Source organism: Ovis canadensis, chromosome 1 (genome assembly GCF_042477335.2).
Source record: "Ovis canadensis isolate MfBH-ARS-UI-01 breed Bighorn chromosome 1, ARS-UI_OviCan_v2, whole genome shotgun sequence".
Classification (NCBI taxonomy): Eukaryota; Metazoa; Chordata; class Mammalia; order Artiodactyla; family Bovidae; genus Ovis; species Ovis canadensis.
Genome location: NC_091245.1, coordinates 240,649,980 through 240,676,293, shown reverse-complemented (window position 1 = coordinate 240,676,293; position 26,314 = coordinate 240,649,980). Strand labels below are relative to the sequence as shown.

At 36.1% G+C, this 26,314-nt stretch overlaps 1 protein-coding gene and 1 non-coding gene across 5 annotated transcripts in view; both read left to right on the top strand.

The window, feature by feature from the left end:
* The window catches only part of EIF2A (eukaryotic translation initiation factor 2A), a 40,770-nt gene that overhangs the window by 5,533 nt on the left and 8,923 nt on the right, over nucleotides 1–26,314 (top strand). For all 4 annotated transcript variants that reach the window (XR_011251114.1, XR_011251115.1, XM_069562777.1 and 1 more), the window contains exons 2-11: nucleotides 6,151–6,220; nucleotides 8,959–9,033; nucleotides 11,553–11,671; nucleotides 12,885–12,984; nucleotides 13,236–13,318; nucleotides 15,693–15,766; nucleotides 15,909–16,053; nucleotides 16,257–16,373; nucleotides 19,191–19,762; nucleotides 24,972–25,085. Coding sequence is in view for 2 of the 4 variants with exons in the window: in XM_069562777.1 (XP_069418878.1) it covers nucleotides 6,151–6,220; nucleotides 8,959–9,033; nucleotides 11,553–11,671; nucleotides 12,885–12,984; nucleotides 13,236–13,318; nucleotides 15,693–15,766; nucleotides 15,909–16,053; nucleotides 16,257–16,373; nucleotides 19,191–19,762; nucleotides 24,972–25,085 (1,469 nt within the window). In the remaining 2 variants the exon portion in view is untranslated. The remainder of the gene's footprint in view (nucleotides 1–6,150; nucleotides 6,221–8,958; nucleotides 9,034–11,552; nucleotides 11,672–12,884; nucleotides 12,985–13,235; nucleotides 13,319–15,692; nucleotides 15,767–15,908; nucleotides 16,054–16,256; nucleotides 16,374–19,190; nucleotides 19,763–24,971; nucleotides 25,086–26,314) is intronic.
* LOC138431639 (small nucleolar RNA SNORA42/SNORA80 family) lies at nucleotides 2,428–2,559 on the top strand. Its single transcript, XR_011253790.1, has one exon. It is a non-coding gene; the product is annotated as a small nucleolar RNA SNORA42/SNORA80 family (small nucleolar RNA).

Sequence of the window (26,314 nt, the reverse complement as noted above, 5' to 3'; positions counted from 1 at the left end):
ACTCATGTGCATCGAGTCGGTGATGCCATCCAGCCATCTCATCCTCTGTCGTCTCCTTCTCCTCCTGCCCCCAATCCCTCCCAGCATCAGGGTCTTTTCCAATGAGTCAACTCCTCGCATGAGGTGGCCAAAGTATTGGAGTTTCAGCTTTAGCATCATTCCTTCCAATGAACACCCAAGACTGGTCTCCTTTAGGATGGACTGGTTGGATCTCCTTGCAGTCCAAGGGACTCTCAAGAGTCTTCTCCAACACCACAGTTCAAAAGCATCAATTCTTCGACGCTCAGCTTTCTTCACAGTCCAACTCTCACATCCATACATGATCACTGGAAAAACCATAGCCTTGACTAAGTGGACCTTTGTTGGCAAAGTAATGTCTCTGCTTTTGAATATGCTATCTAGGTTGGTCATAACTTTCCTTCCAAGGAGTAAGCGTCTTTTAATTTCATGGCTGCAATCACCATCTGCGGTGATTTTAGTACGTACTTTCATCTTGCAGAATATGTTTTTATATTAGTACAGAAATTCTTGGTCAGTGCAATTTTTAATATAACACTTTTGTTCAGTATTCCCAAGCAAATCCATTCTTGCAGAATGTTGGCAGACTTTTGATTGGTTTCATTTCTTGGAATATTGTAAACAAAGTATTACCAAAAAATGATGGGCTTTTAAAAAGCCTTTTTATTTTGAAGTAAATTAAGACTCACAGGAAGTTGCAAAAAGAGTCAAAAGAGAGTTCCCGTGTATCCCTCACCTAACTTTCCTCAATGGTAATATCTTGTATAACTATAGTGTATTGTCAGAACCAGGAAATTGACACTGGTACGGTAGTATTTACTAAACTGCTCTCCTATTTGGATTTTACTCGTTTGTGCGTGCATGTGTTTTACCACACTTGCAGATTCATGTCACCACCACTATCAGAATATAGAACTGCGCCATCACCACAAAGGACTACTTTGTCACCCTTTTCTAGTTGCAGCCTCCATCCACCTGTAACCCCTGGCAACCACTGATCTGTCCTCTATCATGATACTTTGTCATTTCAAGAGTGTTGTATAAACGGGATCATAGACCACTTTGGATTTTTGTTTTTAAAGTGTTCTTTATTTAGAATGAGAACATATGCATGTTGAAAAGGAGTCCCCAAAGCCACTCCAAATACCATTAAGGATTGTTTCAGTGTATGAATTTGGGGTTGGGGTACACAGACATTCAGTCTATAGCAACTCTTTGGGGATCTTCTACTTATCTTAGTTTGGAGTATAAGCATGACATAGGAATTTTGTAAGAGGAAAATCTTGTACCTGTACTGATTGCCCTGAATACCCTGAAAGTTACCACTGCTGTAGCAGAAGGCCACCTTCTTGGGTTCTGAGGTACAGCTGCCACTTTAGTATAACATACAAAACCTTTGATTTTTCATCAGGTCAACATTGGGTTGGTAATGACAACAGAATCAACAGATACAGAGGACTGAGGTCACTAGGTACAAATACCATGAGAGCATAAGAAGTTGAGACAAGCTGGGGATGGCTTTTTTCTTTTTTGCCAGTTATTTTGGGTAGAACATGGTTTGATTGCATTCAGCATATGGCACATCTTAAAAAGTATTTGAGGCTTCATTGGGTCTGTGCTGACAATGTACCATTTTGTTTTCCTAGATGAGTGTGAGAATTCTGGAAGAGAATGCTTAGTGAGTTAAACTGTCACTGCAGTTTGTGAGAGGGACTTCGTTAGGCTAATGGAATATTATGTAACCTAGCTGTAACATGTAATCTGATAACTGTATATGCCCTAGTTTGGGAAATTCATTTTTTATTAATCCTTCAAGTATTTATTAAAACTGTAATTGTAGTATTAAGAATGGTGTCTTTTCTTCTAAATCAGTGTATCATACATTGTATTGCAGCAGGTGATTGACTTCGCGACAGGAGAGAGCACAGCTTTGCCTGTGTAGTAAGAGAATTTTGATGGAATCCTTGATTTTAGTCAAAGGCCAAGAATGGGGCTTCTCTGACTGTCCAGGGGTTAAGACTTCACCTTCCAGTACAACAGGGTGCAGATTTTATCCATCCTTTTTCGGGGAGCTAAGATCCCACATGCCTCATGGCCAAAAAACCAAGACATAAAACAGAAGCAATATTGTAACAAGTTCAATAAAGATTTTTAAAGTGGTCCTCGTCCAAAAATCTTAGGAAAAAAACAAGAAACAGTTGAGAATTTCTGACGTTAAGAATTAAACTTCATAGTTTTCAAGTCATCTAAAATAACATTTTTTGGCAGAAAATGTTTACTAAATATTAGAGATTTTTAGAATAGGTATTCATCAGTGTTTCATTCAAGGTGTAGCAATGGACTGAGCTCATTTGAAACCATTATCTTGAGTGTGGTGGTGGACTAATTTTTTAAGATCCTTAGTGCAATGCATGGGTTTGGATTTATGGCAGGCCCGTCCCCCTGGGCCTCTCATAGTGTCCCATGCCAGAAAAAATTGGCCCTGGACCATTGCCCAGCCTCTGCCCGTAGGCTGCAGGCACTGAAGTGGGTTGCACAGTGGAAAAAAAAAAAAAACCCTAATGCATAGCACATGAAGCTGTGCAGGGGCCAGATAGAGAGACTTGTAGGCAGTCCTATGAAGAGTTTAGGTTTTTTTTTTTTTTTTAGAGTTTAGGTTTTGATATATGTAGAAATGCAGATGGTGATTGCAGCCATGAAATTAAAAGATGCTTACTCCTTGGAAGGAAAGTTATGACCAACCTAGACAGCATATTAAAAAGCAGAGACATTACTTTGCCAACAAAGGTCCACTTAGTCAAGGCTATGGTTTTTCCAGTGGTCATGTATGGATGTGAGAGTTGGAGTATAAAGAGAGCTAAGGGCAGAAGAATTGATACTTTTGAATTGTGTTGGAGAAGACTCTTGAGAGTCCCTTGGACTGCAAGGAGATCCAGCCAGTCCATCCTAAAGGAGATCAGTCCTGGGTGTTCATTGGAAGGACTGATGTGGAAGCTGAAGCTCCAATATTTTGGCTACCTGATGCAAAGAGCTGACTCCTTTGAAAAGACCCTGATGCTGGGAAGGATTGAGGGCAGGAGAAGGGGACGACAGAGGGTGAGATAGTTGGATGGCATCACCAACTCAATGGACATGGGTTTGGGTGAACTCTGGGAGTTGGCGATGGACAGGGAGGCCTGGTGTGCTGCAGTTGATGGGATCACAAAGAGTCGGACATGACTGAGCGACTGAACTGAACCGATATGTAGAACACTTTGCTAGACTCCATTCTGTTCAAGGGCAAATTACCCACAACAGTTTGGCAATTCAGTTTAGTATATGAGGAAGCATGGTATCCAGTTTTATACTTGTGAATGTAGACAAGAAACTTATTCAGTTATGTGTTTACTCAACTTACTTCTCATCTTTCCACTAGAATGAAAGCTCCGTTGAGTACACAGATTTTTATCTTGTTTGTCACTAGTTCTTTTACTTTCATTCTAACTTTAAAGCATTTACTTTGAAAAGTAAATAACAATTTTCAATATCTGAAAATTGAGCTAGTTAATAATCTATAGGCAGAAAATCAGTGTTGTGAGAACTGTCCCTTGGGAAGGGAGAGGAAACAGGGATCAGAGTTGGAGCCTCGAGTGGCCCTTGGGTACCAGCTTTGCTGCTGAAGAGCGGGAGATTTGGAAATAGCTGGTAGAAAAGGAAGCAGGTGCACTTCAGTGAAACCTTTTCTTCGGGTCTGTACTGTTGCTGCTAGCAGGAATTCCAGCTGGTAAAATAGTGACTCATCACCAAGTTCTGTCAGTTTTCTCTCTTGAATATTGAATGCTCATTCTCCACTTTGCATTTCCACTGCCTGTCCCTAGTCCAAGGTTTTTGTCTTGTTTTTGCCATGCTGCACAGCTTGCAGGATCATAGTTCCCTGACCAAGGATCATACCCGGACCCCTAGCAGTAGAAACACAAGAGTCCGTAGCTACTGGACCACCAGGGAATTGCCGCGGTTTCTGTATCTCTCCTGTGGGGCTCCTGCAGACCATCTTGAGCAGTCTCTTCACACCCTCTCACTGCCTTCTGGGTCTCTCTCTACACTCTGTCAGGTTGGCCTTTTCAAACTGCAAATCTGGTTTTAAAATCTGCCTAAAACTTTGAATTTTCCCGTGGTTCTTTGGCTCCAGTCCAGTGCTGCCTAACTCAGGCCCCGGGATCTTGTTTGGTCTGAGCCCTGTTTTCTTCTCTAGATCCATCTCCTTCCAGCAACACAGGCCTTCTTTGCATTCCTGCGATGCTGTCATCTCTCCTGCCATGGAGCTTCTGTATTTGTTACTGTTACACCTTGCTTGTTAACTGCTATTTTATCTTTCATATCAGCACACAAATTACTAGTCAAGGATGCTTTTCCCATCCTTCGGTTTTTAGATTGAAACTCTGAATTATTCACTCCAGTAGCCTCTTCTGTCTTTCCTTTGTAGCACCAAATGCAGTTATAGATTTCCATCTATTTGACTAATTATTTGATCAGCGAGGTCAGGGACAAGAGTGATTTTCCTCCCTATTGTATCTGTAGTACTCAACATGAGAGGTAGTTTTTTTTTTTTCCCCCTGTAAACATTTGTTGAATGAATGGATCATTTTGTTTGGTTCAGCTTTATAAGCTTCTACTTCAGCCATTTAAAACAAAGTAGAATCTAGTCCTGTAGATGTTTTTGCTTATTTAATCTTGAACTTTGTTCCCACCTAATTTTTTTAGGACATTAGTATCATTGGGGGTGTCGGTGTCTCATCCTACTTATTCTCTTAGTTCAAGAAATTGTGACAACAGTGCCTTGTTGTTGTTGTTGTTTTTTAAAGAACTTTCCATGAATTTGTACTATATTTTTATGTTATTATTTTACATAAAGCACACAGTGTTCTAAAGTTTTCATTTTGTTGATTAGGGCACAGACTTCGAGGTAGTAATGTAGCTAAGGTTCCACAGCCAGGTAGGAACTGAGGTCTGCCTTTGAGTTCATGTCCTCTCTGTTACAATACAACTACCTTTCACTGGTGACAGTTACAATTTTGAGCTTTTATTTATAAAACTTACTTGAAACAGTAAGCTGATACAAAGATTTAACTTAGACTCAGCTTCTAATTCTGTTTCCAACAGCCATACATTTTGAAAATGAGATTACACAATAATGTGAAAACATAATACTAAGATCACTTTTTTCCCATTTGAATGAAAGGATATAAGTATGAATGTTATATTTCAAGGCACATGCATAGATTTCTTTAAGATAGATAAAAGTGGGTTTATTGAAGTAATCTCCTTAGAGACTAAATGAGTATGCTCTGCAGGAAAAAAAAAAAAGAGTATTGACTGTCTTAGTCAGTTTGCATGTGTGCCCACTAAATTGATTCATTCGTGTCCAACTCTGTGCAACACTATGGACTGCAGCCTGCCAGACTCCTCTGTCCATGGGATTCTCCAGGCAAGAATACTAGAATGGGTTACCATGCCCTCCTCCAGGGGATCTTTCTGATCCAGAGATCGAACCTGCATGTCTTATGTCTCCTGCATTGTCAGGCAGGTTCTTTACCACTAGCGCTAACTGGGAAGCCCCTTCGTCAGTTTAGGCTGTTATAACAAAGTGCCGCATACTAGGTAACTTGTAAACAACAGAAAATAGAGTTCTAGAGGCTGGAAGTCTGAGACCAGGGTGCCAGCACGGTCAGGTGCTGGTAAGAACCCTCTTCTTGTTTGCTGTCTGCCAGTGTATTGTAGCCTCATACATCCTCTGTGTTTTTCTTATAAGGGTACTAATCCTGTTCATGAGAAATCCACTTTTGTGATCTGGTAACCCTCTGAAAGGCTCCACCATCAAGTACCATCACATTGGAGTTAGGGTTTCAACATGAGCCTTTTGTGGAGACACATTCAACTCATTGCATTACCTATTTATTTCCCAGCAGTTACATGATCTTATGCAGAAGAGCAAGAAAAATGTACCCATTTAATGCTGATGTTCAATAGTTCTATGAAATATTTAGTGATTTTATTAGTATTTTGATTGGAAACTTTTCACTTTTTTAAACATTTGTGATGACTGAGTATTCGTTAACGAAGTAATGGTGATTCTTTCCCTTTTTTTCCCTTTAGTCCGAGGATCAGAAGGGCTGTACATGGTAAATGGACCACCACATTTTACAGAAAGCACAGTGTTCCCAAGGTATGGTTTTATATTGTTGAGTAATTTACAGAGAACAAAAAAAGAAAGAACAGATAAGCTAGTTTCTTGGGACATACCATATAATGTTAACAGAAGATGGGAAGAATGCATATTCTGTATAACAAAAAAAATAACCTTTAGATTTGAAAACAATAGCTTGAGTGCTTTTAAAAGGTCTAGACAACAGTGTAATTTAGTTCATGCTTGAGGCTTAGAGGAATGAAGAAAAACTTGTGACTGTGATAGCCAGACCACTGCCTATCATCTCCATTAAATTATAGCCTAAGGGGGTTTTGCTAAACTGTGATAGGAGTCAACCTGAAAGAGTTCATGCCAACCTTAAAGAAAACAATTTGAGGATTAAGGAGAATAATGACCAAAAGTTAAGGCATGTCAAGTATATAAATATTCCCTCCAAAATCTTTCTCCTTCCAAATATTATTGGTCAGTGTTAGACATTAATGGGATCCTGTTCATTACTTTGAAAACTGATAAAGAAAAAAAAATCAAGCATTTATGTTACCTTTCCTGTACAAATTTTTTCAGAGAAACCAAACTGTTGATGAAGAAAACTCTATAGAGCAGTAATAAACCCAGAAGGAAAGTTGGGCTTAGATAATTACCATTTCTTTATCCTAAAGAAGTCATGTATCAGTGGTTCTCAAGCTTTTGCATGCCTCAGAATCATCTGAAGAGCTTGTTTAAAAAACCACACACACACACAGGATACTGTTGTCTCTTAGGTTTTCTGATTCAGTAGATCTGGGGCAGGACCCCATGAATAAGAATTTTTTAGTTCCCAGTTAATGCTGATGCTTCAAGTCTAGAGACCACACTTTGCGAACAGCTGATCTAGGCAAATTATCATCAAAAGATGCTGAAACTGTTAGATGAACTGTTGATAGGGAACTTTATAATCAGACTGCCATCGTCTGACTCTTTTGATGATTTTTTTTTATGAGATCCAGTTCTCTAGAACTTTGTTACAGAAAATATGGGCCCAAGGTCAACGGTATTAGCAACACCTTGAGTCAGTACAGAAATATAACATCTCAGGCCCTACTCAGTTTACTGAATCAAAATCTGTAGTTTAACCAGGTCCTCAGTGATTTGTATGCACATTAATGTTTGAGAAGTACCACTTTAGAAAATGAGTCTGTATTAAAGCTTTTGTGCTGCGCTTCATTGGGGTGTGCAGTCCCAAGGCAGCAGGATTGAGGGAGAAAGGGAAATGAGAAAAGGAAGTGAAAGGAAACATAGAATAGGATACACTGAGCTGACCACCAGTTCACAAAATCCAGCCGGGTTGCTTGGTCATGCAAATCTCTCCAGTGAGGTTGTAAAAAACCACTGTGCCTTAGAGCAACCTATTGTTAAGAGGATGGGTACAGAATTGATTGCAGCCAGAGTCTCTTTTGATCTCTTTGGGCTGAATCTGAGTGCCAGTGCTCCTCTTCCTGCTAATGCAGTAGGTGTGATGGAAGCCATGCTGAAATGTGGCCCTCATTCCTGAAGAGTCTGAGACCACCAGTGGTGTCAAGGAGATGAGGTGGCCACATCTCTTTCTTGAATGGCTGGCACCTGGGAGCAGGAAGGATTCGCTGGATCTGAGGAGGCGCATAATGAGTCCAATACAATCTCAGCATCACTAAGAGTAGAACAAGGAGACATTGCATGTCTCTTGGTGAGTTGCAATAGGAACAGTGTAGTATTTACCTTCTATGAAGATTTTTTAAAACCTGCTTCTAGTCAGGCTTTTACATATTTATTAGCTACAAAATTCTGATCTGGTGTTGTGACTACATGTATGGACATTACTGAACACACACACACATTTCTTTATGGGTCTTCACTTTCTCTGGGAGATGTGCTCACAGTGGCCATCTCCATTTGAGAGATACAGTGCTTAAAGTTTTGATCATTTGATAGAAGATTGCCAATAAGCCCAAGTTCCACAGGTTAGTTTTGTACAGAATCCTGCATCCATATTTATTTAATGTGAATATCCTCTTCTGGTTGTTAATACTTTCTGTCTCTGCACAGGAGAAATTGATAGAAGATCTTTGTCTTTCAAATCCAGGGGCACTTGTTGGCTACTTGAGGATATTGTATCCACCATTGTTTTGTTACGCTGGTAGTTTGGGAAATTCTTTACAAAGCTGTGTTGAAATCCTTCAAGCTGTCTCAGGATAAGGACTGACAGCTGGTAACTTCCACATTGTGGTTTGTTTTTAGTTGCTAAATCCTGACCGACTCTTTTGTGACTCCATGGAATAGCCCCACCAGGCTCCTCTGTCCATGGGATTTCCCAGGCAAGGATCCTGGAGTGGGTTGCCATTTCCTTCTCCAGGGGATCTTCCTGACCCAGGGGTCAGACCCAGGTCTCCTGCATTGCAGACGGATTGTTTACCACTGAACCACCTGGGAACTCCTAGTTTCCACATACACTTACTTTTTTGGGTTTTCAGACAAACTAGTTATTCACCCCAAAGGGCTCTATTTTTTACTTAAGATTGATCTGTTGGTATAAAAATCGATTTCCAGCTTACTTTACACTGGTAGTCAATGCTACATTTTAAGAGAGAAAGTATTTTGGACAAACTAAAGCATGGTAGAATTATTTTCTAAAATTTATATAAGTTCTTAGTCACTAAATTAGTAAGATTGTGGACTTGTGATTAGATTCTTTAAAAGTATTAATGTTTATTAATGTAAGCTTTTTTTTTGTCATTTTTCAGAGAATCTGGGAAAAATTGCAAAGCCTATACCTTTAGTAAGGATGGGACCTTGTTTGCCTGGGGCAATGGAGAAAAGTTAGTGTTTATTTATATAACTTTTTTTTGTATATGTCATGAATATAAAACATAATTGTTTTATTTGAGTAACATGTATTTGGATGTCATTTATAAACTCCATCTTTATAATCTTGGTACAGTTAGGTATTATCTCCAGTATAACATCCACAGAACATCTCCAAAGTTGTTAGTTTCTATTTATGTGTCAAACTTGTTTGAGTTCTCTAGTTTCTTAGAATTAAAAAGGAACATATGAAAAGGGGCTATTAATTTAATGCCAACAGTTTGTTTTAAGTGGTGCTCTAAGTTACTGGTTAGGGTTTTTTGAGTTCTGCATTAATACTTAGAGGGTAGTTCTCTTTGCTCCTTTATCTTAGATACTTTATATTTTTGCTGTTAAATTACTTAACAGCTGTATTTATTGCTCTTAATTTTGTTGTAGATAACAGCATGTCATTAAGTATAAGTTATTCAGAAGTATGTTTGGTATAGTCTATATTACATAAAATAATCTGATTATAAAATTGGTCTTACGGCAAAATAAGTATTTAGACTTCAGTGTCATAATTTCATTCAGAAAATGAATCCTTTTCCATTTTTCATAGTCACTGTATTTTAATTAACAGAACCAGGAAAAATGCCCAAATATTTGTTGCTTGATTTAAAGTTATTTTAGTGTTGTTGTGTTTAGCCAGATACAATAGCTTAGATTTTTAAAGGGGAAAAAACGATTACATGAGTTTGAAAAGTGCATTTTAAATGTTTCTTATACCATAGTAATAGATTCTCAGGTCTTTCGACTATCAGGTCAAGTTGGATTAAACACATGATTTTTAAAAGTGCTACAAAGATTGTGTTGAGTTAGTTGATTCCCTTTTACAACTATAAGTAGCTGGCAGGATTCACTTTCATAATTAAAAATGTTCATTAGTATTTTTTTGTAAGTTACTAAATACAATCAACAAACTACTATCAAATTATTAAGAATGTGATTATATCGGGTCTTATTCACAATGTTAACGTCTTAGTCTCAAAAGAAAGGATGCGCTTTCAACTTATTTCTTTAGGTGTAACCTGTTGGGTTGTATTGTTTTTAAATCCATATTTTAGTTTGTACTATTTGGGTAATAAGTTGATAGAAATTTACTATCTGATAGGATATACTATATATCTTTTCATTGCCTATTATCTTTTTGATGTATCCTTTATTCCGATAACTTAGAGTTTATTAAGTTTATTTTCACTTTGGCAATTATCATTAATTATTTTATATGTCATATCTCTGCTTTGCTTTCTGTTGAATTCAACTCAATCCTTTTACTATGTCCCCACATGTTGTGTCCATTCATGTTTTTAATATATTTTTTCATACCTTGCTCTAGTATTTATTTCCTTAAGGTGCTGCAGCCACAACAGTACATATTGTTCCTGGGGCAAGAGAAACAGATGTAGTGTATTGATTGTAGTCTTTGCTGAGTCCATGGTTAGTTAAGTCAGAAGCTGTAGCTGAGTTTTCCTTAAATATATGTGTATAAAATATACACCTTTCATTAAACTAAGAATAACTTCAAAGTTTATTAACAACAACAACAACAAAAAACTTCATGTAATTCTAAAATATGTAATTTACAGTAAATTGTAAAGAATCTACAGCTGTAAGTGTGTGTGTCAGTGTGTTTAAGCAGTTTTTGCTTATCCTAACCCAGTATTCTCAAACTTGAGTTGAACAAAATAACTTTAAGGAATTTCTGCAGTGAGAATGACTATCTTTTTTTTTTTTTTTAATCCTAAGGACTACACAAGAGCAAGTCAGGCCAAACGGGTTTCAAAGCCTTAGTAGTATGATCTTGGGCAAATTATCAAATCATATCACTTTTTTTTTTCCTAACCTTCAGTTTTACCATTTGTAAAATGGAGATGATAATATCTATTTTTATGAGATTGTTGTGAGGATTAAATGCTAAAAGGTGCATAAAGTGGTTAAAACAGAACATAGTACGTAAAAAATATTCCCCAAAAGTGGAAACTTCTTTTTTAATATACAGTTATTATCATTTTTGTCTTTATCGTATCATGATAATTCTTATAGAATTCTTGGAGAATGCTTCTGAGATTTTAATAGACATCAAAACTCTCCTTGATTATTTCCCCAGCTGCTGCAGTTTCCATTTACTCAAATTAAAACATATACCTTTTGTTTTCTCTTGAATTTGATATTCCTTTGCTTGTCTGGGTTTGCACTGTGTTCACTCAAAGGCCTGTTATTTCCTTTTTGGCTAAAGGTGGTATCATCTATTGTGTCTTCCTGAAAATTCTATTTTAATTCCCAGCACCAGCCTTATATAGGGGCCTTTTAGTAAAACATACACTTTTTAATGTTATTTATTGGATATTTTCTAGAACTAACTGAAAATTGATCTTTATGAAAAATGAGCACTTTAGAGTGATTTGTATTTAAAAAGAAGTATGAATGTTTTGGATAGTGCTGACTATTGTGAAACAGTATTTCATTGCTGAAGTATTTCTTTTGAAACCAGAATAAATGTTATCAGTGTCACTAACAAGGGACTGCTGCACTCCTTTGACCTTCCAAAGGCAGTTTGCCTTGAGTTCTCGCCAAAAAACACTGTCCTGGCAACGTGGCAGCCTTACACTAGTAAGTATATTCCAATTGTAAAAATATTCTGATAGGACCAATGCAATTCAGTAGGGGAAAAAAGAGGAGGTTATAACCTTATAGGAAAGTAATTAATCTTTATGATACTAAGCAGTGTTTAAGAATGTTTTTAATAAACAATGAATCTTGCATTCCCCAAATATAGTATACTTTAAATGATTTCAAATTAGATTTGTCATGAGATAGAGGAAAAGAAAAAGCTCAAGGGAAAATTTATAAAGTAAATAATCACTGGATAAAGAAGATCTCAAAATTAAGAATAATAATGAACTTTAAAATAAAATGTTTTATATAAGCATAAATGAAAGAGGAAGTACAGTAGACACATCATCTAAGAAATGTGGCTGATATGACAGAGCAGGAAATGGTGTGCCATTTTCTGGCACAATTAAAGATCTAATATACTTTATATGAGCGTTTCATGTAACTGCTTTGTAGGTGAGTAATAAAATATTGGGCACTGGTATAGAGCTTACTTTAAAAAGCATTTTGTAATAATGTGGATATTGTTGAATAAATACATGTTCAGTTCAGTTCAGTTGCTCAGTCGTGTCCGACTCTTTGCGACTCCATGAACCACAGCACTCCAGGCCTCCCTGTCCATCACCAACTCCCGGAGTTCACTCAAACTCACGTCCATCGAGTCGGTGATGCCATCCAGCCATCTCATCCTCTGTCGTCCACTTCTCCTGCCCCCAATCCCTCCCAGCATCAATTAGTTGATTATTTGGTTATAAACCTTCTGAGTTTGTTCTTCCAAGAGGCATGGACTGTAATGAATCTTAGTTTTCCAAGTAAGTAAAAGAGAATTGGAGAATCAGTTGAGAACTATGAGTGGTTTTATGTAACTTTTTTTCATGAGTGTGACTTATAGACACAGCTTTCATGATAAGACAGTTTAATCTGTTTAGCAGCAAACCACATCAGACTTAACAAACAAGAAATCTCCTAAGTATTTTTGAAAACTGTAGTAATTGACTCATTTCAGAAATACTGAACTTCTCAAACAGCTGTCATATCGTCATGGCTTTAGGAATGGGTGATTAAATCTGTAATTTACGTTAGAGGGGAAAGTTGATTTAAAGCATCTCTTACCTGATCTTTATAATCTTTTTGAAATTTTTTCTAAGAATGAAATCTTTTTACTGGTGTTAGGACACAGTTACTGCAAAAAAATTTGTTTTTATGGCAGCTTCTAAAGATGATACAGCTGGGATACCCAATCTGCAACTTTATGATGTGAAAACTGGAACATGTTTGAAGTCCTTCATTCAGAAAAAAATGCAAAATTGGTAAATAAGTGCTTTAAGATATAAGTTATTTTTAAATATTTTAAATATCTTTTTTGTATATTGTTTGTTTTTCTGGTATAATATAGAATATAACTTGTCAGATCAAAATCTAGATCTTTAAGGATTTTGTACGTGGAAATGTAATAGAGTAAGATCTTGATCTTTCTTTGTTTATAAGTATTCTTCCTTAAATGGTAAATAATATCATAAACTTTAACATGCTATAGTTACATTTTTGCTCTTCATTGTAGGTGTCCTTCCTGGTCAGAAGATGAAACGCTTTGTGCCCGAAATGTTAACAATGAAGTTCACTTTTTTGAAAACAACAACTTTAGTATGGAAAGATTTATGAAATAATTTTATTATTTACTATAAATATGTACAGTTTTTATTGCCTTATATGGCATCATATGGTTCTCCTAAATACTGTTTTTATATTAACAGTTGCTGTTACAGGAATTCATTTGAGTAACTGAAGTCTAAATGCTAGTAAAATGTTATAACACAAAGATACTATTTTATAATAAATTTTTACCATCTAATTACTACTAAATTAATATATTTGAATAGCTCTTACTGAATTTAGTTGCTGTTGAAATTCTGTGATACGAATTTTTAAACTGTTGTGTAGAATCTCAAACACAAAAGTAGACACCTAGTCCCAGTAATCATTAGCCTGTTGCCAGTCATTCTTCATCCAGGCATCTATTCACCTACCATCGCTTTTACTCTGCTTAAGCAAATCGTAAACATCATATAATTTTACCTGTAAATATTTCAGTAAGGTAGTCATAATACTATTATCACAGATTATAAAATAATCTGGTCAGTTTCACATTTCTAATAATTGCAAATATAAGTTTTTTAAAACTCAAGATCTAGATAATGTCTTTCATATTACAGTTGATATATATATATGTTTCTTTAAATACAGATTTCCTCTCTATTCTTTTTTTCCGCTTGCAGTTTATTATTTTAGAAACAAGGTTACTTGTATTATATATCTTCCCATAACTTAAGTTTTGCTCTTGTATCCTATTCTGTAATTTACCATATTCATCTATTTCCTATAAATAACTATTTGAATCTAGAGTTGGTCAGTTTCAAGTTCTTTTTGGGAGATATGAGGATAAGACTACATCATCATAAGGCAGTATTTTTTTTATCAAGAAGCACCTAATGTCTCATTGTCTTTAATTTTGTATAGTTAATTGGCACTAATATTCAGTGCCTTGATCGATTATTTCATGAGTGGTTAGAAATTGCTGATATTAAAGTTTCCCTCCTTCTCATTTCATTTGTTAGTTTATACTACCACTGTAAAGAGAATTCCCCTTTCTACTATTTGGTTATCTAGTGTTACTTTTTATATCGGAAAGGCAAGATAAATATTCTTTTCCTTTATCACTTTTAACAAATGAATTCTTTCACTAGCAACTAGATCCCTTAGGCAAGTTAGCCTCCCCCCAACCTAATAAACATATACGATTAATCCATTTTAAAAATTATTCTTATTAATGCTTAAATTGTCCTGTCATTGGTCTTTAATGACTTCTTTGCTGTATGGTGGGACAAGTCATTCTAGGATTATCTTGTTTATTTCTTGCTATATACCTATAATCAGCCAATTCTCTAGTACACTCTGTTCTCTTTTAGTGGAAAATGGTATTTAGAGACTACAGTCTGGGTGTAGAGGATTCTCTTTGCTACTGTGTTGATTGATCATTGTTTCTACTCCTGTTTTTCTTCTTTCTTTTCTTTCATCTGTATTGTTTTTTATTAACACTGAGAATCTGGTTCCCTGGGCTACCAGGGGTGATAGTTTGAGAATAGTACATCCATAGAACCAGATATTTTCAACTTAAAATGGGTTTATCAGGACATAACCGTGTTGTAAGTTGAGAAAGTAAAATGGGAATAAGAAACTGTTCACATGTACCAGAGATGGTGTGCAGGCTGATTTTGATAACATCCACACAGTCATTTAGCTTTTGACTAAATTTCCTGCTTTTGAGACTTAATCTGCTCCCACTGATTTGGGGTTAGTTTGCTTTTTTATCTTACTTGCCACTTAATGAGCATGCTGCAGGGAGGGGGCTGCCAGTTTAACAGCTGGATAGGCTACTTTTGGACAGCTGTTGGTCTCTGTATTTGAACAAAGGAAGAGTAATAGCTCTTGATCCCACTGACCATGAGAGCAGTAGTGTCGATAACATGGTTTCTTACTGCCTGGCACAGAGCAATCATTCAGCAAATATCCAGCCATTGTCATTGTTGTTGTGATTATCATTGTTATGGATCTGTGTATCGTGTTAGTTACGAAATTTTCATATCTGCATTCTACAGTAGCAAGCTAAAGTCATCTTTCCCATCAGATGGGCTCTAAGACAACATTAGTTGAGAGGTTCAAGGGAAGAGAACTGATACCTATTTAATACCTACTTTGTGCCTGGCACTGTGTGCTAGGAATTAAGTATGTGATTCTCTTACTTGGCGAAGGTCACACAGTTAGTAGTGACTGAGTAGGAATTCAAGCATAGGTCTATCTCGCTCTAACCCCATGCTTTTTTCTACTGTGTAGCTCTGCCTTGCCTACATGAGACTACATTTTGTGTATAGTTACATTAACCTTTTATGATGTATTCAGAATTTGACAGATATCTATTAGCTTTTGCTCATTAACCTAACACCATTTACTTTTTTTTTAGACACAATTGCAAATAAATTGCATTTGAAAAAAATTAATGATTTTGTGTTATCACCTGGACCCCAACCGTACAAGGTAATTGCTAATGTTTTTGTTTGTTCATGTGAAATGGTATGAGATTAAGCCTTTTCCTAGTTTTTAGTGACTTTAAAGACATGTCCATCTTAGTTTATATGCTTCAAAATATTAAGTATTTATTTATGTCTGTGTATCTTAGGTGGCTGTCTATGTTCCAGGAAGTAAGGGTGCACCTTCATTTGTTAGATTATATCAGTACCCCAACTTTGATGAACCTCATGCAGCTTTAGCCAATAAAAGTTTCTTTAAGGCTGATAAGGTCACAATGCTATGGAATAAAAAAGGTATGATAAATATCTTTTTATCTCCCATTTTGTTTGTTAAGCATTAATTTAGACTTATATTCCTGTGTGTATAGAAAAAGGAAAAGTTACCAGTGCTTATTTATTGAAAATTTACATATGGTCTATTATACTTTTTAATGCTTTTCTTATCAACATTAGGTTAATTTATGTTTCAAACCTAATTACAGTTTTTATCCTTTTAGCTACTGCTGTGTTGGTAATAGCTAGTACAGATGTTGACAAGACAGGAGCTTCCTACTATGGGGAACAGACGCTGCACTACATTGCAACAAATGGAGAAAGTGCTGTGGTGCAATTACGTGAGTGTTCCAGTAGTCTTCCTTTGGTAGAATCGATGATAGTCAAAAATACTGTGCCATAAAAATGTTATCATCTAAGTTTTTTGGTTTTTTTTTTTAGTTGTGTCAGGTCTTAGCTGCAGCACACAGACTCTCTAATTGTGGCTTGCAGGCTCAGTAGTTGGGCACATGGGCTTAGTAGCTCCACAGCATGTGTGATCTTAGTTCCTTGACCAGGGATTGAACCCACTTTCCCTGCATTGCAAGGCAAATTCTTAACCACCAGACCAGCAGGGAAGTCCACATCTAAGTTGTTGATCAAGTGATAGAACTCACATATTTTAACAACCTTTAAGATAAAATTTATCTTCATTAAGGAATTTAACTCATCCCCAAACATACTCTATTTTGACAGAATCCAATTAGTTAATTTAGTTTTGCTGTAAGTTGAGTAGGGAACTGGCTGAGTGAGGTAATTCTACTGTATTAGCTCTTTGGGAGCTTATTTAACTCACTATGACAGCAAGTTGATCTAGTGGGTTTAGCATTGTCTTCAGAACTGAAGAGTGTTAACCACTTCATACTTTGTTTCAAGGAGTTAAAGTAACTTAATAGTTTTAAAATTCCTACAACTCAGTAATCTTTTTTATTTTGAATTAAACATGTAAGGGTAAGGTAAACTTTCTTTTAAAAACGTATGTATTCCCATTGAAGGCAGGAACCAAACAAGGATGACTCCCACCCATGCACTTTCTACTATTATTGAACATTCTGAAAGACCTAGTCAGTGTTCCTGATCAAAAGAATAAGTATACAGTTTTGAAAGGTGAAAAGCAAATCACTTCAGCTCATACAATTGTCACAGTATAAACAGCATCCTCTTATAAAACATAATGGAAGGAAAGATTCCATATATGGCAATAAAAAAAACAAGAAATATATAGGGCTGATGGGAAGAAAACTAAAACTAATGAAGGGCAAACTAACCTTTTGTAAGAATTTTACAAAGATGTCATTTCTCTCCAAACTGATCTAAAAATTAAATTGGAATGCCAGTGGATTTTCTTTTTTTACAACTAGATAGGCTCGTTCCAAAGTTGGTATCAAAATATAAACATGCAACAATGGTTTGAAAACTTTGTAAAAAAAGAATAAGGAAAGAGGGATTTTGATACTATCAAGATGTAAAACAATTGTGATGAAGACAGTTTGGTTCGTGTTATGGATAGGCAGATAAATCAGTGGAAAACAACAGGATTCAGAAATAGATCCATACTTCTGTAGCCATTGACTTAAGTCAGCATTTGAATCATGGGTAAAAATACTGCTCTTTTAATACATGGTTTGGGGACAGTTGGCTATTTGTAACAAAAAGGTTTTGCTACTACTTGCTTACCAAAATGAGTTCTGTCTGGGCCAAAAAAGTATGTCTAAAACTACAGAACTAGAAGAAAATGCGGGAGAATTTTCTGCTAATCTTAAAGTAGAATAAGACTTTCTAAACACGACAGAAGTCATATGGGGAAAGTGATAAGTCTGAGTATATGAAATTTTAGATTTCTACATTAGGGGAAGAAAAGAGTCCATAAATTAAGCAAAACAAACAATAAATTAGGGAAAAATATTTTTAGAAAAGGGATGAGTATGAGAAAAGATGAATTTTGATAGTATATTAAGTATAACATAGACCAATAATAGGAAAGAAAAATAGATATAGGACAGTAAAAAATAGTCCACAGGACTATTACAGGACACTAAAAAAGGAAATAAGATTATGTGTAAGTGTATTAAAAGGTGCTTAGCTTATAATAAAGGAAAACAAGACACAGTTTTCCACTTAGTAGGTTGGCAAAGATAAAAATATGAAACAGTGAGTGAGAGTGAGAGAAAAGTCTTTGCTATCAAAAATTATTGGTAGTATAAATGGGTGCAACTTCTTTAAAGGGCATTTCAGTGTACATTATCAAGTAAATTTATATGTCCTTTGACCAGGCAGTTTCTCTCTTACAGGTGTTATTTGTGTACATTTACACAAATGGAAAGTAAATACAGGGTTTGTAATGGAACACAGTGCAACTGAATGAGGCAAAGCTCAATGTGCTTTTATGGAAAAATTTCCAATATAGGAGTATTAAATGAAACAAGAAAGGTTTAAAACTTTTTTTTGTGTGTGTGCATTTATGTATTTAAGGGAGAGATGCTTAATTTCAACAAAAATATTCTGAAATAATATGCAGGAAATATGATAGAGGATTGGTTGTCTGTGTCATTGTTCAGTCTCTAAGTTGTGTCTGACTCTTTTGCGACCCCACGGGCTGTAGCATGCTAGGCTCCTGTGTCAATGGGATTTTCTAGGCAAGTGTACTGGAGTGGGTTGCCATTTCCTTCTCCAGGGGCTCTTTCTGACCCAGGGATGGAACCCACATCTCCTGAATTGGCAGGCGAGTTCTTTACCACTGAACCACCAGAGAGGCTTATTTTTGAGGCATGTCTTTTTATATAGTTTGTGTTTTTATTGCTATATACATGTATTTCCTCTCTCAAGGAAAACTGTCAATAGTTTAATAATAATAATAGCTGATGCTTCTATGAGTCCAAATTGCCAAAATGTTTAAAAGAAATTGAGATTTATTAGGGGTTCTTAAATAAATTTATAGTTCTACATTAATTTCCACAGTATGTCATGTAAAAAATCTTAATTTTATCACACTGTGAAAGTTTTGGATTTTTCTTATTTGACTTGTTTATGAGTATTGTATGATTATAACTTGTGCTACTAAATATTATATTCCTGTTTATAATTCTTTATCACTAACAGATTTTATCTTCTTTTTCCAGCAAAAAACGGCCCCATCTACGATGTGGTTTGGAATTCTAGTTCTACTGAGTTTTGTGCCGTGTATGGTTTCATGCCTGCCAAAGCGACAGTTTTCAACCTGAAGTGCGATCCTGTGTTTGACTTTGGAACTGGCCCTCGTAATGCGGCCTACTACAGCCCTCATGGACATATATTAGTACTAGCTGGTTTTGGGAATCTGAGGGGACAAATGGAAGTGTGGGATGTTAAAAAGTACAAACTTATCTCTAAACCAGTGGCCTCTGATTCTACATATTTTGCTTGGTGCCCAGATGGTGAGCATATTTTAACAGCCACATGTGCTCCACGGTTACGTGTTAATAATGGGTACAAGATTTGGCATTATACGGGCTCTGTCTTGCACAAGTATGATGTACCATCAAATGCAGAATTATGGCAGGTTTCTTGGCAGCCATTCTTAGATGGAATATTTCCAGAAAAGGCAATAACTTACCAAGTAGTTCCAAGTGATGTGCCTAGTGAAGAACCTAAAGTTGCAACAGCTTATAGACCCCCAGCTTTAAGAAATAAACCAGTCACCAATTCCAAACTGGTAAGTAGAGTTTTACTACTTTGGTAGGAAAAGGTTTTTCAATGCAGAGTTCCCTAGATCTTTTCTTTTTTTAAGTTTACTTATTAATTTTTATTGAAGTATAATTGCTTTACAATGTTGTGTGTGTTTTTGCTGTTCAGCAAAGTGAATCAGCTATATGTGTATATATATATATATATTCCCTCTTTTTTAAAAGCTTCCTTCCCATTTAGGTCACCACAGAGCACTGAGTAGAGTTCCCTGTGCTATACAGTAGGTTCTCATTTGTTATCTATTTAATACATAGTGTCAGTAGTGTATATGTCAAACCCAATCTCCCAATTCATCCCTCCCCTTCGTTCCCCCCTGGTATCCATATATCCTTTCTTTATGCCCTAGATCTTTTTCTCATGCATGTTTTTGTGTTACTTGGTGTCTGATTAGAAGATATAAACTCTAGGGTAGAAATTGTGGAGGACCTGCTGCTGAAGATGGTGAAAGGTTGTTAACTTGGCAAAGTAATTAATGTAAAATCTTGGGAAAGATGAGTGGGTGTGACTTAACTGGCTGTAGAGTGTGGGCTCAAATTCAAATGCCTTTCAAGCTAGGCTGGTAGTGTGAGACAGTGGTGAGTGGTAGGGAGGGGTGAAAGAGAGAGAACATTCCCTCTTTAAAGGCCATAGCAACTGCACAACAGTAGCATTTTGTTTCCACAGGAGATTTTTAGGCCCAGTTTGCCAAAATGTTTGATTTTTCAAGACAGAACAAGTCTGGATGCTTGTATGAAATGCCTCAATTTTTTTAAGACACCACTGATCAAACAAAACATACTTGTCCTTGGACCATTAGATTCTTACCTCTGATGCAAAATTGTGGTTCGAGTATTGGTCAGATTCTAATCTACTATAAAATGTTTCAGAGCTCAGGAGAGAGCATTTATTAATGACATGAGTTTCTGTGATGATGTTGAGGAATCAAGTTACTCTAAGAATGAACAACAAAATTACTGATATTAATAGAAAGGTACTTTACAGGTGGCTCAGTGGTAGAGAATCTGCCTGCCAATGCAGGAGACACAGGTTTGATCTTGGAGTCAGGAAGATCCCTTGGAGGAAGAAACGGCAACCTGCAGCAGTATTCTTGCCTGGGAAATCCCATGGACAGAGGAGCCTGGCAGGTTGCAGTCTATAGGGTCAAAAAGAGTTGGACATGACTTAGTGACTGACCACAAACCCAAGACTATACATTAGGTGTACTGTCCTAATATACACCTAATGTATGGGCTTGTTCTCAGTCGCTAAGTCTGTCCAACTATATAGTCACGAAATGATTAGGCACTCAGGGAAGTAGATACTTTTTCAAAGGATAAATATTTCTGTGCTTCCCTTATGCCACTTATGTGCTGTGCTGTGCTTAATATTTAAACATTTTTGTTGCATTGTTATTTAGTAAAAATATATAACAAATTAAGCCCTATTTACTATTTTTGTCTTTAGATTTTTTAAAAAGGACATATTAGTCTTAAAATTTGTTCTCTCTCAATTGAAATTTTTCTTACACAAGATTGAAAAAAAGAAGTGACCTAAACCCATCCTGCTTTCTGAATCTGTGCAAGTTAGCACAAGAGAAAGAAATTCTGAATTATTAATAGTATATATTTTTGTTCTCTGACTCATAAAATTAATTTGTTTTGGTCAGTGGAGGGAGAAAAATTAAAATAGAAAGAATATACTTTGAAAATAGTGGGAAAAAAACTATGTAAGAGCTTCTTAAAACCAAACTTTTTTGACAGTTAAGATTTCCACTAAATTTTTGCTTTTGTATATAACCTGGGGATTATGTGACCCTGTCACATCATTTTAGTTGAAGGAGCTACATGCCTATGAATGAGAAATTTTTGTATGTATTAATTCCAGAAAAGAGCTAAATGGCAAATTAAATACTGTCAAGAAATTACTAGAAACAAAGATAGCCTGGTTGATAATTTCACAAAGAAAGAGGGTTACATAGAAGAAGGAGGAAAGAATGTGTTTGGATTCTTCCCCCTGAAGAAAAAAGGTTACTTTTTTTAATAAATAAAAAGTTTATATATTAATTAAAGAAGTATTTCTTGGCTTTCAGAAAAGCTTCACTTTTTTTTAATTTTTATTTTTACTTTATTTTGCTTTACAATACTGTATTGGTTTTGCCATACATTGGCATGAATCAGCCATGGGTGTACATGAGTTCCCAATCCTGAACCCCCCCTCCCACCTCCCACTCCATATCATATCTGGATCATCCCTGTGCACCAGCCCCAAGCATCCTGTATCCTGTATCGAACATAGACTGGCAATTCGTTTCTTACCTGATAGTATGCATGTTTCAATGCCTTTCTCCCAAATCATTTCACCCTCTCCCTCTCCCACAGAGTCTAAAAGTCCGTTCTATACATCTGTGTCTCTTGCTGTCTTGCATAGAGGGTTATCATTACCATCTTTCTAAATTCCATATATATGTGTTAGTATACTGTATTGGTGTTTTTCTTTCTGGCTTACTTCACTCTCTATAATAGGCTCCAGTTTCATCCACCTCATTAGAACTGATTCAAATGTATTCTTTTTAATGGCTGAGTAATACTCCATTGTGTATATGTACCACAGCTGTCTTATCCATTCATCTAAAGCTTCAATTTTATACAGTGTGTTCATCAAAACGATGTTAGAGTTAATGTTACTGAAGAAACAAGTTTTATTAGTAAGAATGAAATTGCTGAGTATGGATAGTTTAAAGGCAGCATTCAGATTATAGCAAAGTTGAGTAGACACATACTAAAGCCAGAAAAGCTTGTGATCCGTAATAACTGTGTGGATTTTTTTATCTAAAATGAAAGTCTGTCAATGGCTACATGATGCTTATAGAGTGGAAGAGACTTCATCCTTTCTTATTGCATCTTTCTTAATTGCTTTGTCTGTTTTTGAAGTTCTCATGAGTGGAAACTTTTCAACTAAAGCAAAATACTATATAGAAGAGCTCACAATTGAAAAAATTTTGATGTATAACACAAATGTTCAGTAATTTTGATGTATAACACAAATGTTCAGTAAATATTAGTATATTTTTAACTATCATTATGAGCAGTGGATATAAAAAAAGTAAAAGGCTTGCTGTGCAAATTTGTTTCTTATACAAATATGGATTCTCATATATTCAGTTGCTTCAAGTAGGGTATGTTCACACATAGAACCTTGATGCTTTCTATAGTTAGTGCAGCTGCTAAGGTTAGTGCACCTTATGATTTTTTGCTGTTACTCTGTATCTTAAATGTTTGATCCCTGCCCATTTGATTATGGCACTTGTTAAGTACAATGCAGATGACACCACCCTTATGGCAGAAAGTGAAGAGGAACTAGAAAGCCTCTTGATGAAAGTGAAAGAGGAGAGTGAAAAAGCTGGCTTAAAGCTCAACATTCAGAAAACAAAGATCATGGCATCTGGTCCCATCACTTCATGGCAAATAGATGGGGAAACAGTGGAAACAGTGTCAGACTTTATTTAGGGGGGGCTCCAAAATCACTGCAGATGGTGACTGCAGCCATGAAATTAAAAGACGCTTACTCCTTGGAAGGAAAGTTATGACCAACCTAGGTAGCATATTCAAAAGCAGAGACATTACTTTGCCAACAAAGGTACGTTTAGTCAAGGCTGCGGATTTTCCTGTGGTCATGTATGGATGTGAGAGTTGGACTGTGAAGAAAGCTGAGCGCCAAAGAATTGATGCTTTTGAAGTGTGGTGTTGGAGAAGACTCTTGAGAGTCCCTTGGACTGCAAGGAGATCCAACCAGTCCATTCTGAAGATCAGCCCTGGGTGTTCTTTGGAAGGACTGATGCTAAAGCTGAAACTCCAGTACTTTGGCCACCTGATGCGAAGAGTTGACTCATTGGAAAAGACTGATGCTGGGAAGGATTGAGGGCAGGAGACGAAGGGGATGACCGAGGATGAGATGGCTGGATGGCATCACTGACTTGATGGACATGAGTTTGAGTGAACTCTAGGAGATGGTGATGGACAGGGAGACCTGGTGTGGTGCGATTCATGGGGTCACAAAGAGTCGGACGCAACTGAGCGACTGAACTGGACTGAAGTACAATACAGCTCTGAGACCTAGTACTCAAAACACTTCATGGAGATCTGGTCCTTTTGATGTGCTGAATATGGATAGTTTAAGAGACAGTTAACATTCAGATTATAGCAAAGTTGGGAGAAATCAATAAGTAGATGAATCTGATAAGAAGTTGAGTACTATTATTTGTACTACATGTTGCCTGAAATTACTCTGGTGTTACTGTTTCCCAGCTTCATTGGAACATAATTTACCTATAAAATTGTAAGATATTTAGAGGGTACATCATGGTGATTTGCTATACATTGAAAAGGTTTCCTCTCACCTGGGGATTAACACATCCATCACCTTATTTATTTATTTTTGAGAACATTTGAATTCTGCTCGCAAGGGATTTGAGCTGTACAGTTATGCAATACAGTGTTATCAAGTATAGTCATCATGTTTTACATTAAATCCTTCTTGATCCTACGTGTAATTCACCCTCTTATTGAATGTAGTTAATAATTATAGAAATACCTGATGATGAAAATGATTGCTTGTTTTCATTGTATAGTCTGACAAGTTGCTTAGTTTTTTAAAGACTTCTTCATTATGTTAGCTGGATTTATAATTATGTAATTTATTTACCCCTTCCTATTCGATTTGTTTTCTTACTGTTGGTTTTTTTTCCATTTATCTTCTAATCTCTGATTTTGCAAGTAAAGATCTATGAATTGGCTATTTGTGCAGAGAAAATAATTGAGGCAACTGGATTTCTTTTGTCAGTAGTCAGATCCAAAAGGACCACAGAAGAAGCGATTGTTAGTATCTAATTTTATAAAAATCATGTGTCAGTGGTAGTACTAAGAAAAATGCCATTGTTTAAACAAAAATAAAGTGAATTTTGCAGGCTCTTATATAATAGAAAGATATCGTATATAAACTAATAGGAAGATCCTTATTAAATCCATCCTGACCATCGAAGTAAACCTGCCACAAGAGTTTTGAAATATTCTTTGTCAGTGAACTTAAGATAAATTTGATAAAATAAATTTGTCGTGTACTAGCAAAATTGTATAATTTGTTATATATGTTTTTAAAAACATGGACTCCATTTCAAAATCATTTATTTGTATTTTCCATAGCATGAAGAAGAACCACCTCAGAATATGAAACCACAACCAGGAAATGATAAGCCATTATCAAAAACAGCCCTTAAAAATCAAAGGAAGCATGAGGCTAAGAAAGCTGCAAAGCAGGTACTTGGGACACTTATCTTTTCAAACCCAAACAGACCAAACCAGTTAAATTAGCTCTATGCCTTAAAGTTTAAAGAATTGTAGTCCTAAAAACTTGATTGGTAGATTATAAAATGTAATTGGAGTTAGACATAAGTAGCCAAAATGTCTCTTTTGTGTTTACCTATGAATTTCTCAGTAGTCCTGTATGTGTAACGTGGGACTGAGGGAACTGGGACTGACCTTAAGACCTGAAACCCTAGTGGGATTATGTAGTGTGTTACTTTCAACAGACTGTTTGGAGGAGCCTGGGTGAAGTGGTATAGTTTGCTTTCTTAAACCATGTATTTAGGACACACCAGAAATTACATGATTATAAAGCCATTTTGTCACTCAGTAGATTGCTACAGGAAATTGTTCAACTAGAAATCTAAATACCAGAAGTATCCGAACAGAATTTTTCTAAAATAATTTTTTTATATACTTCGTAGTTGAAAAACAACAATTGACAAGTAAATAGTGATGGCTTGTGGCTTATGGTAGTAGTGAGACCAGCTGGGCTAGAAATATGTGGTTAGTAAAGTTGTGGTAATCACATTTTTGAGGTTCAGACAGTTTGGTCTTGCCTATTAATGCTTAGATTTTGACAGTTCTAGGTTATTTGGGCGTTTTGGTAGGCAGTTACTATTTTAAGGTACAGAATTTCTTTCATCTTCAGTCACTCAGTCGTGTCCAACTCTTTGTGACCTCAGGGACTGTATCCTCCTAGGCTCTTCTGTCCTTGGGATTCTCCAGGCAAAAATACTGGAGTGGTTGCCATTTCCTTCTCCAGTAGAATTTCATTGTGTAACCATATTCTGCTAAAATCTGGGCTTAAAATATTGGTGTGTTCTTTTGTAGTTGATATAGTTTTATCTCCAGAAATACATGTAAAAATAACCCAGGCTTTGGTGATTCCAAGTAAAATAATCTAGTCCACGTATTAGACTTGTGTGAAAGCAGGACTTAGCCTCTCATCAGAGTGGGTAGGGACCTCTGCTGGTCCCGAATGTTACAGACTAGTAGCTAAGATTCCTTTTTTGTTGTTGTTGGTTTTCCAGCTAATGATTATAGGTGTAATTGACAAATAAAAATCTTAAAATGTCCAACATGATGATATGATATAGGTATGCATTGTAATAGGATTCCTGCAATCAAGTTAATTAACACATATATCACCTTACGTATTTACTTCTGTGGGATGGAACATT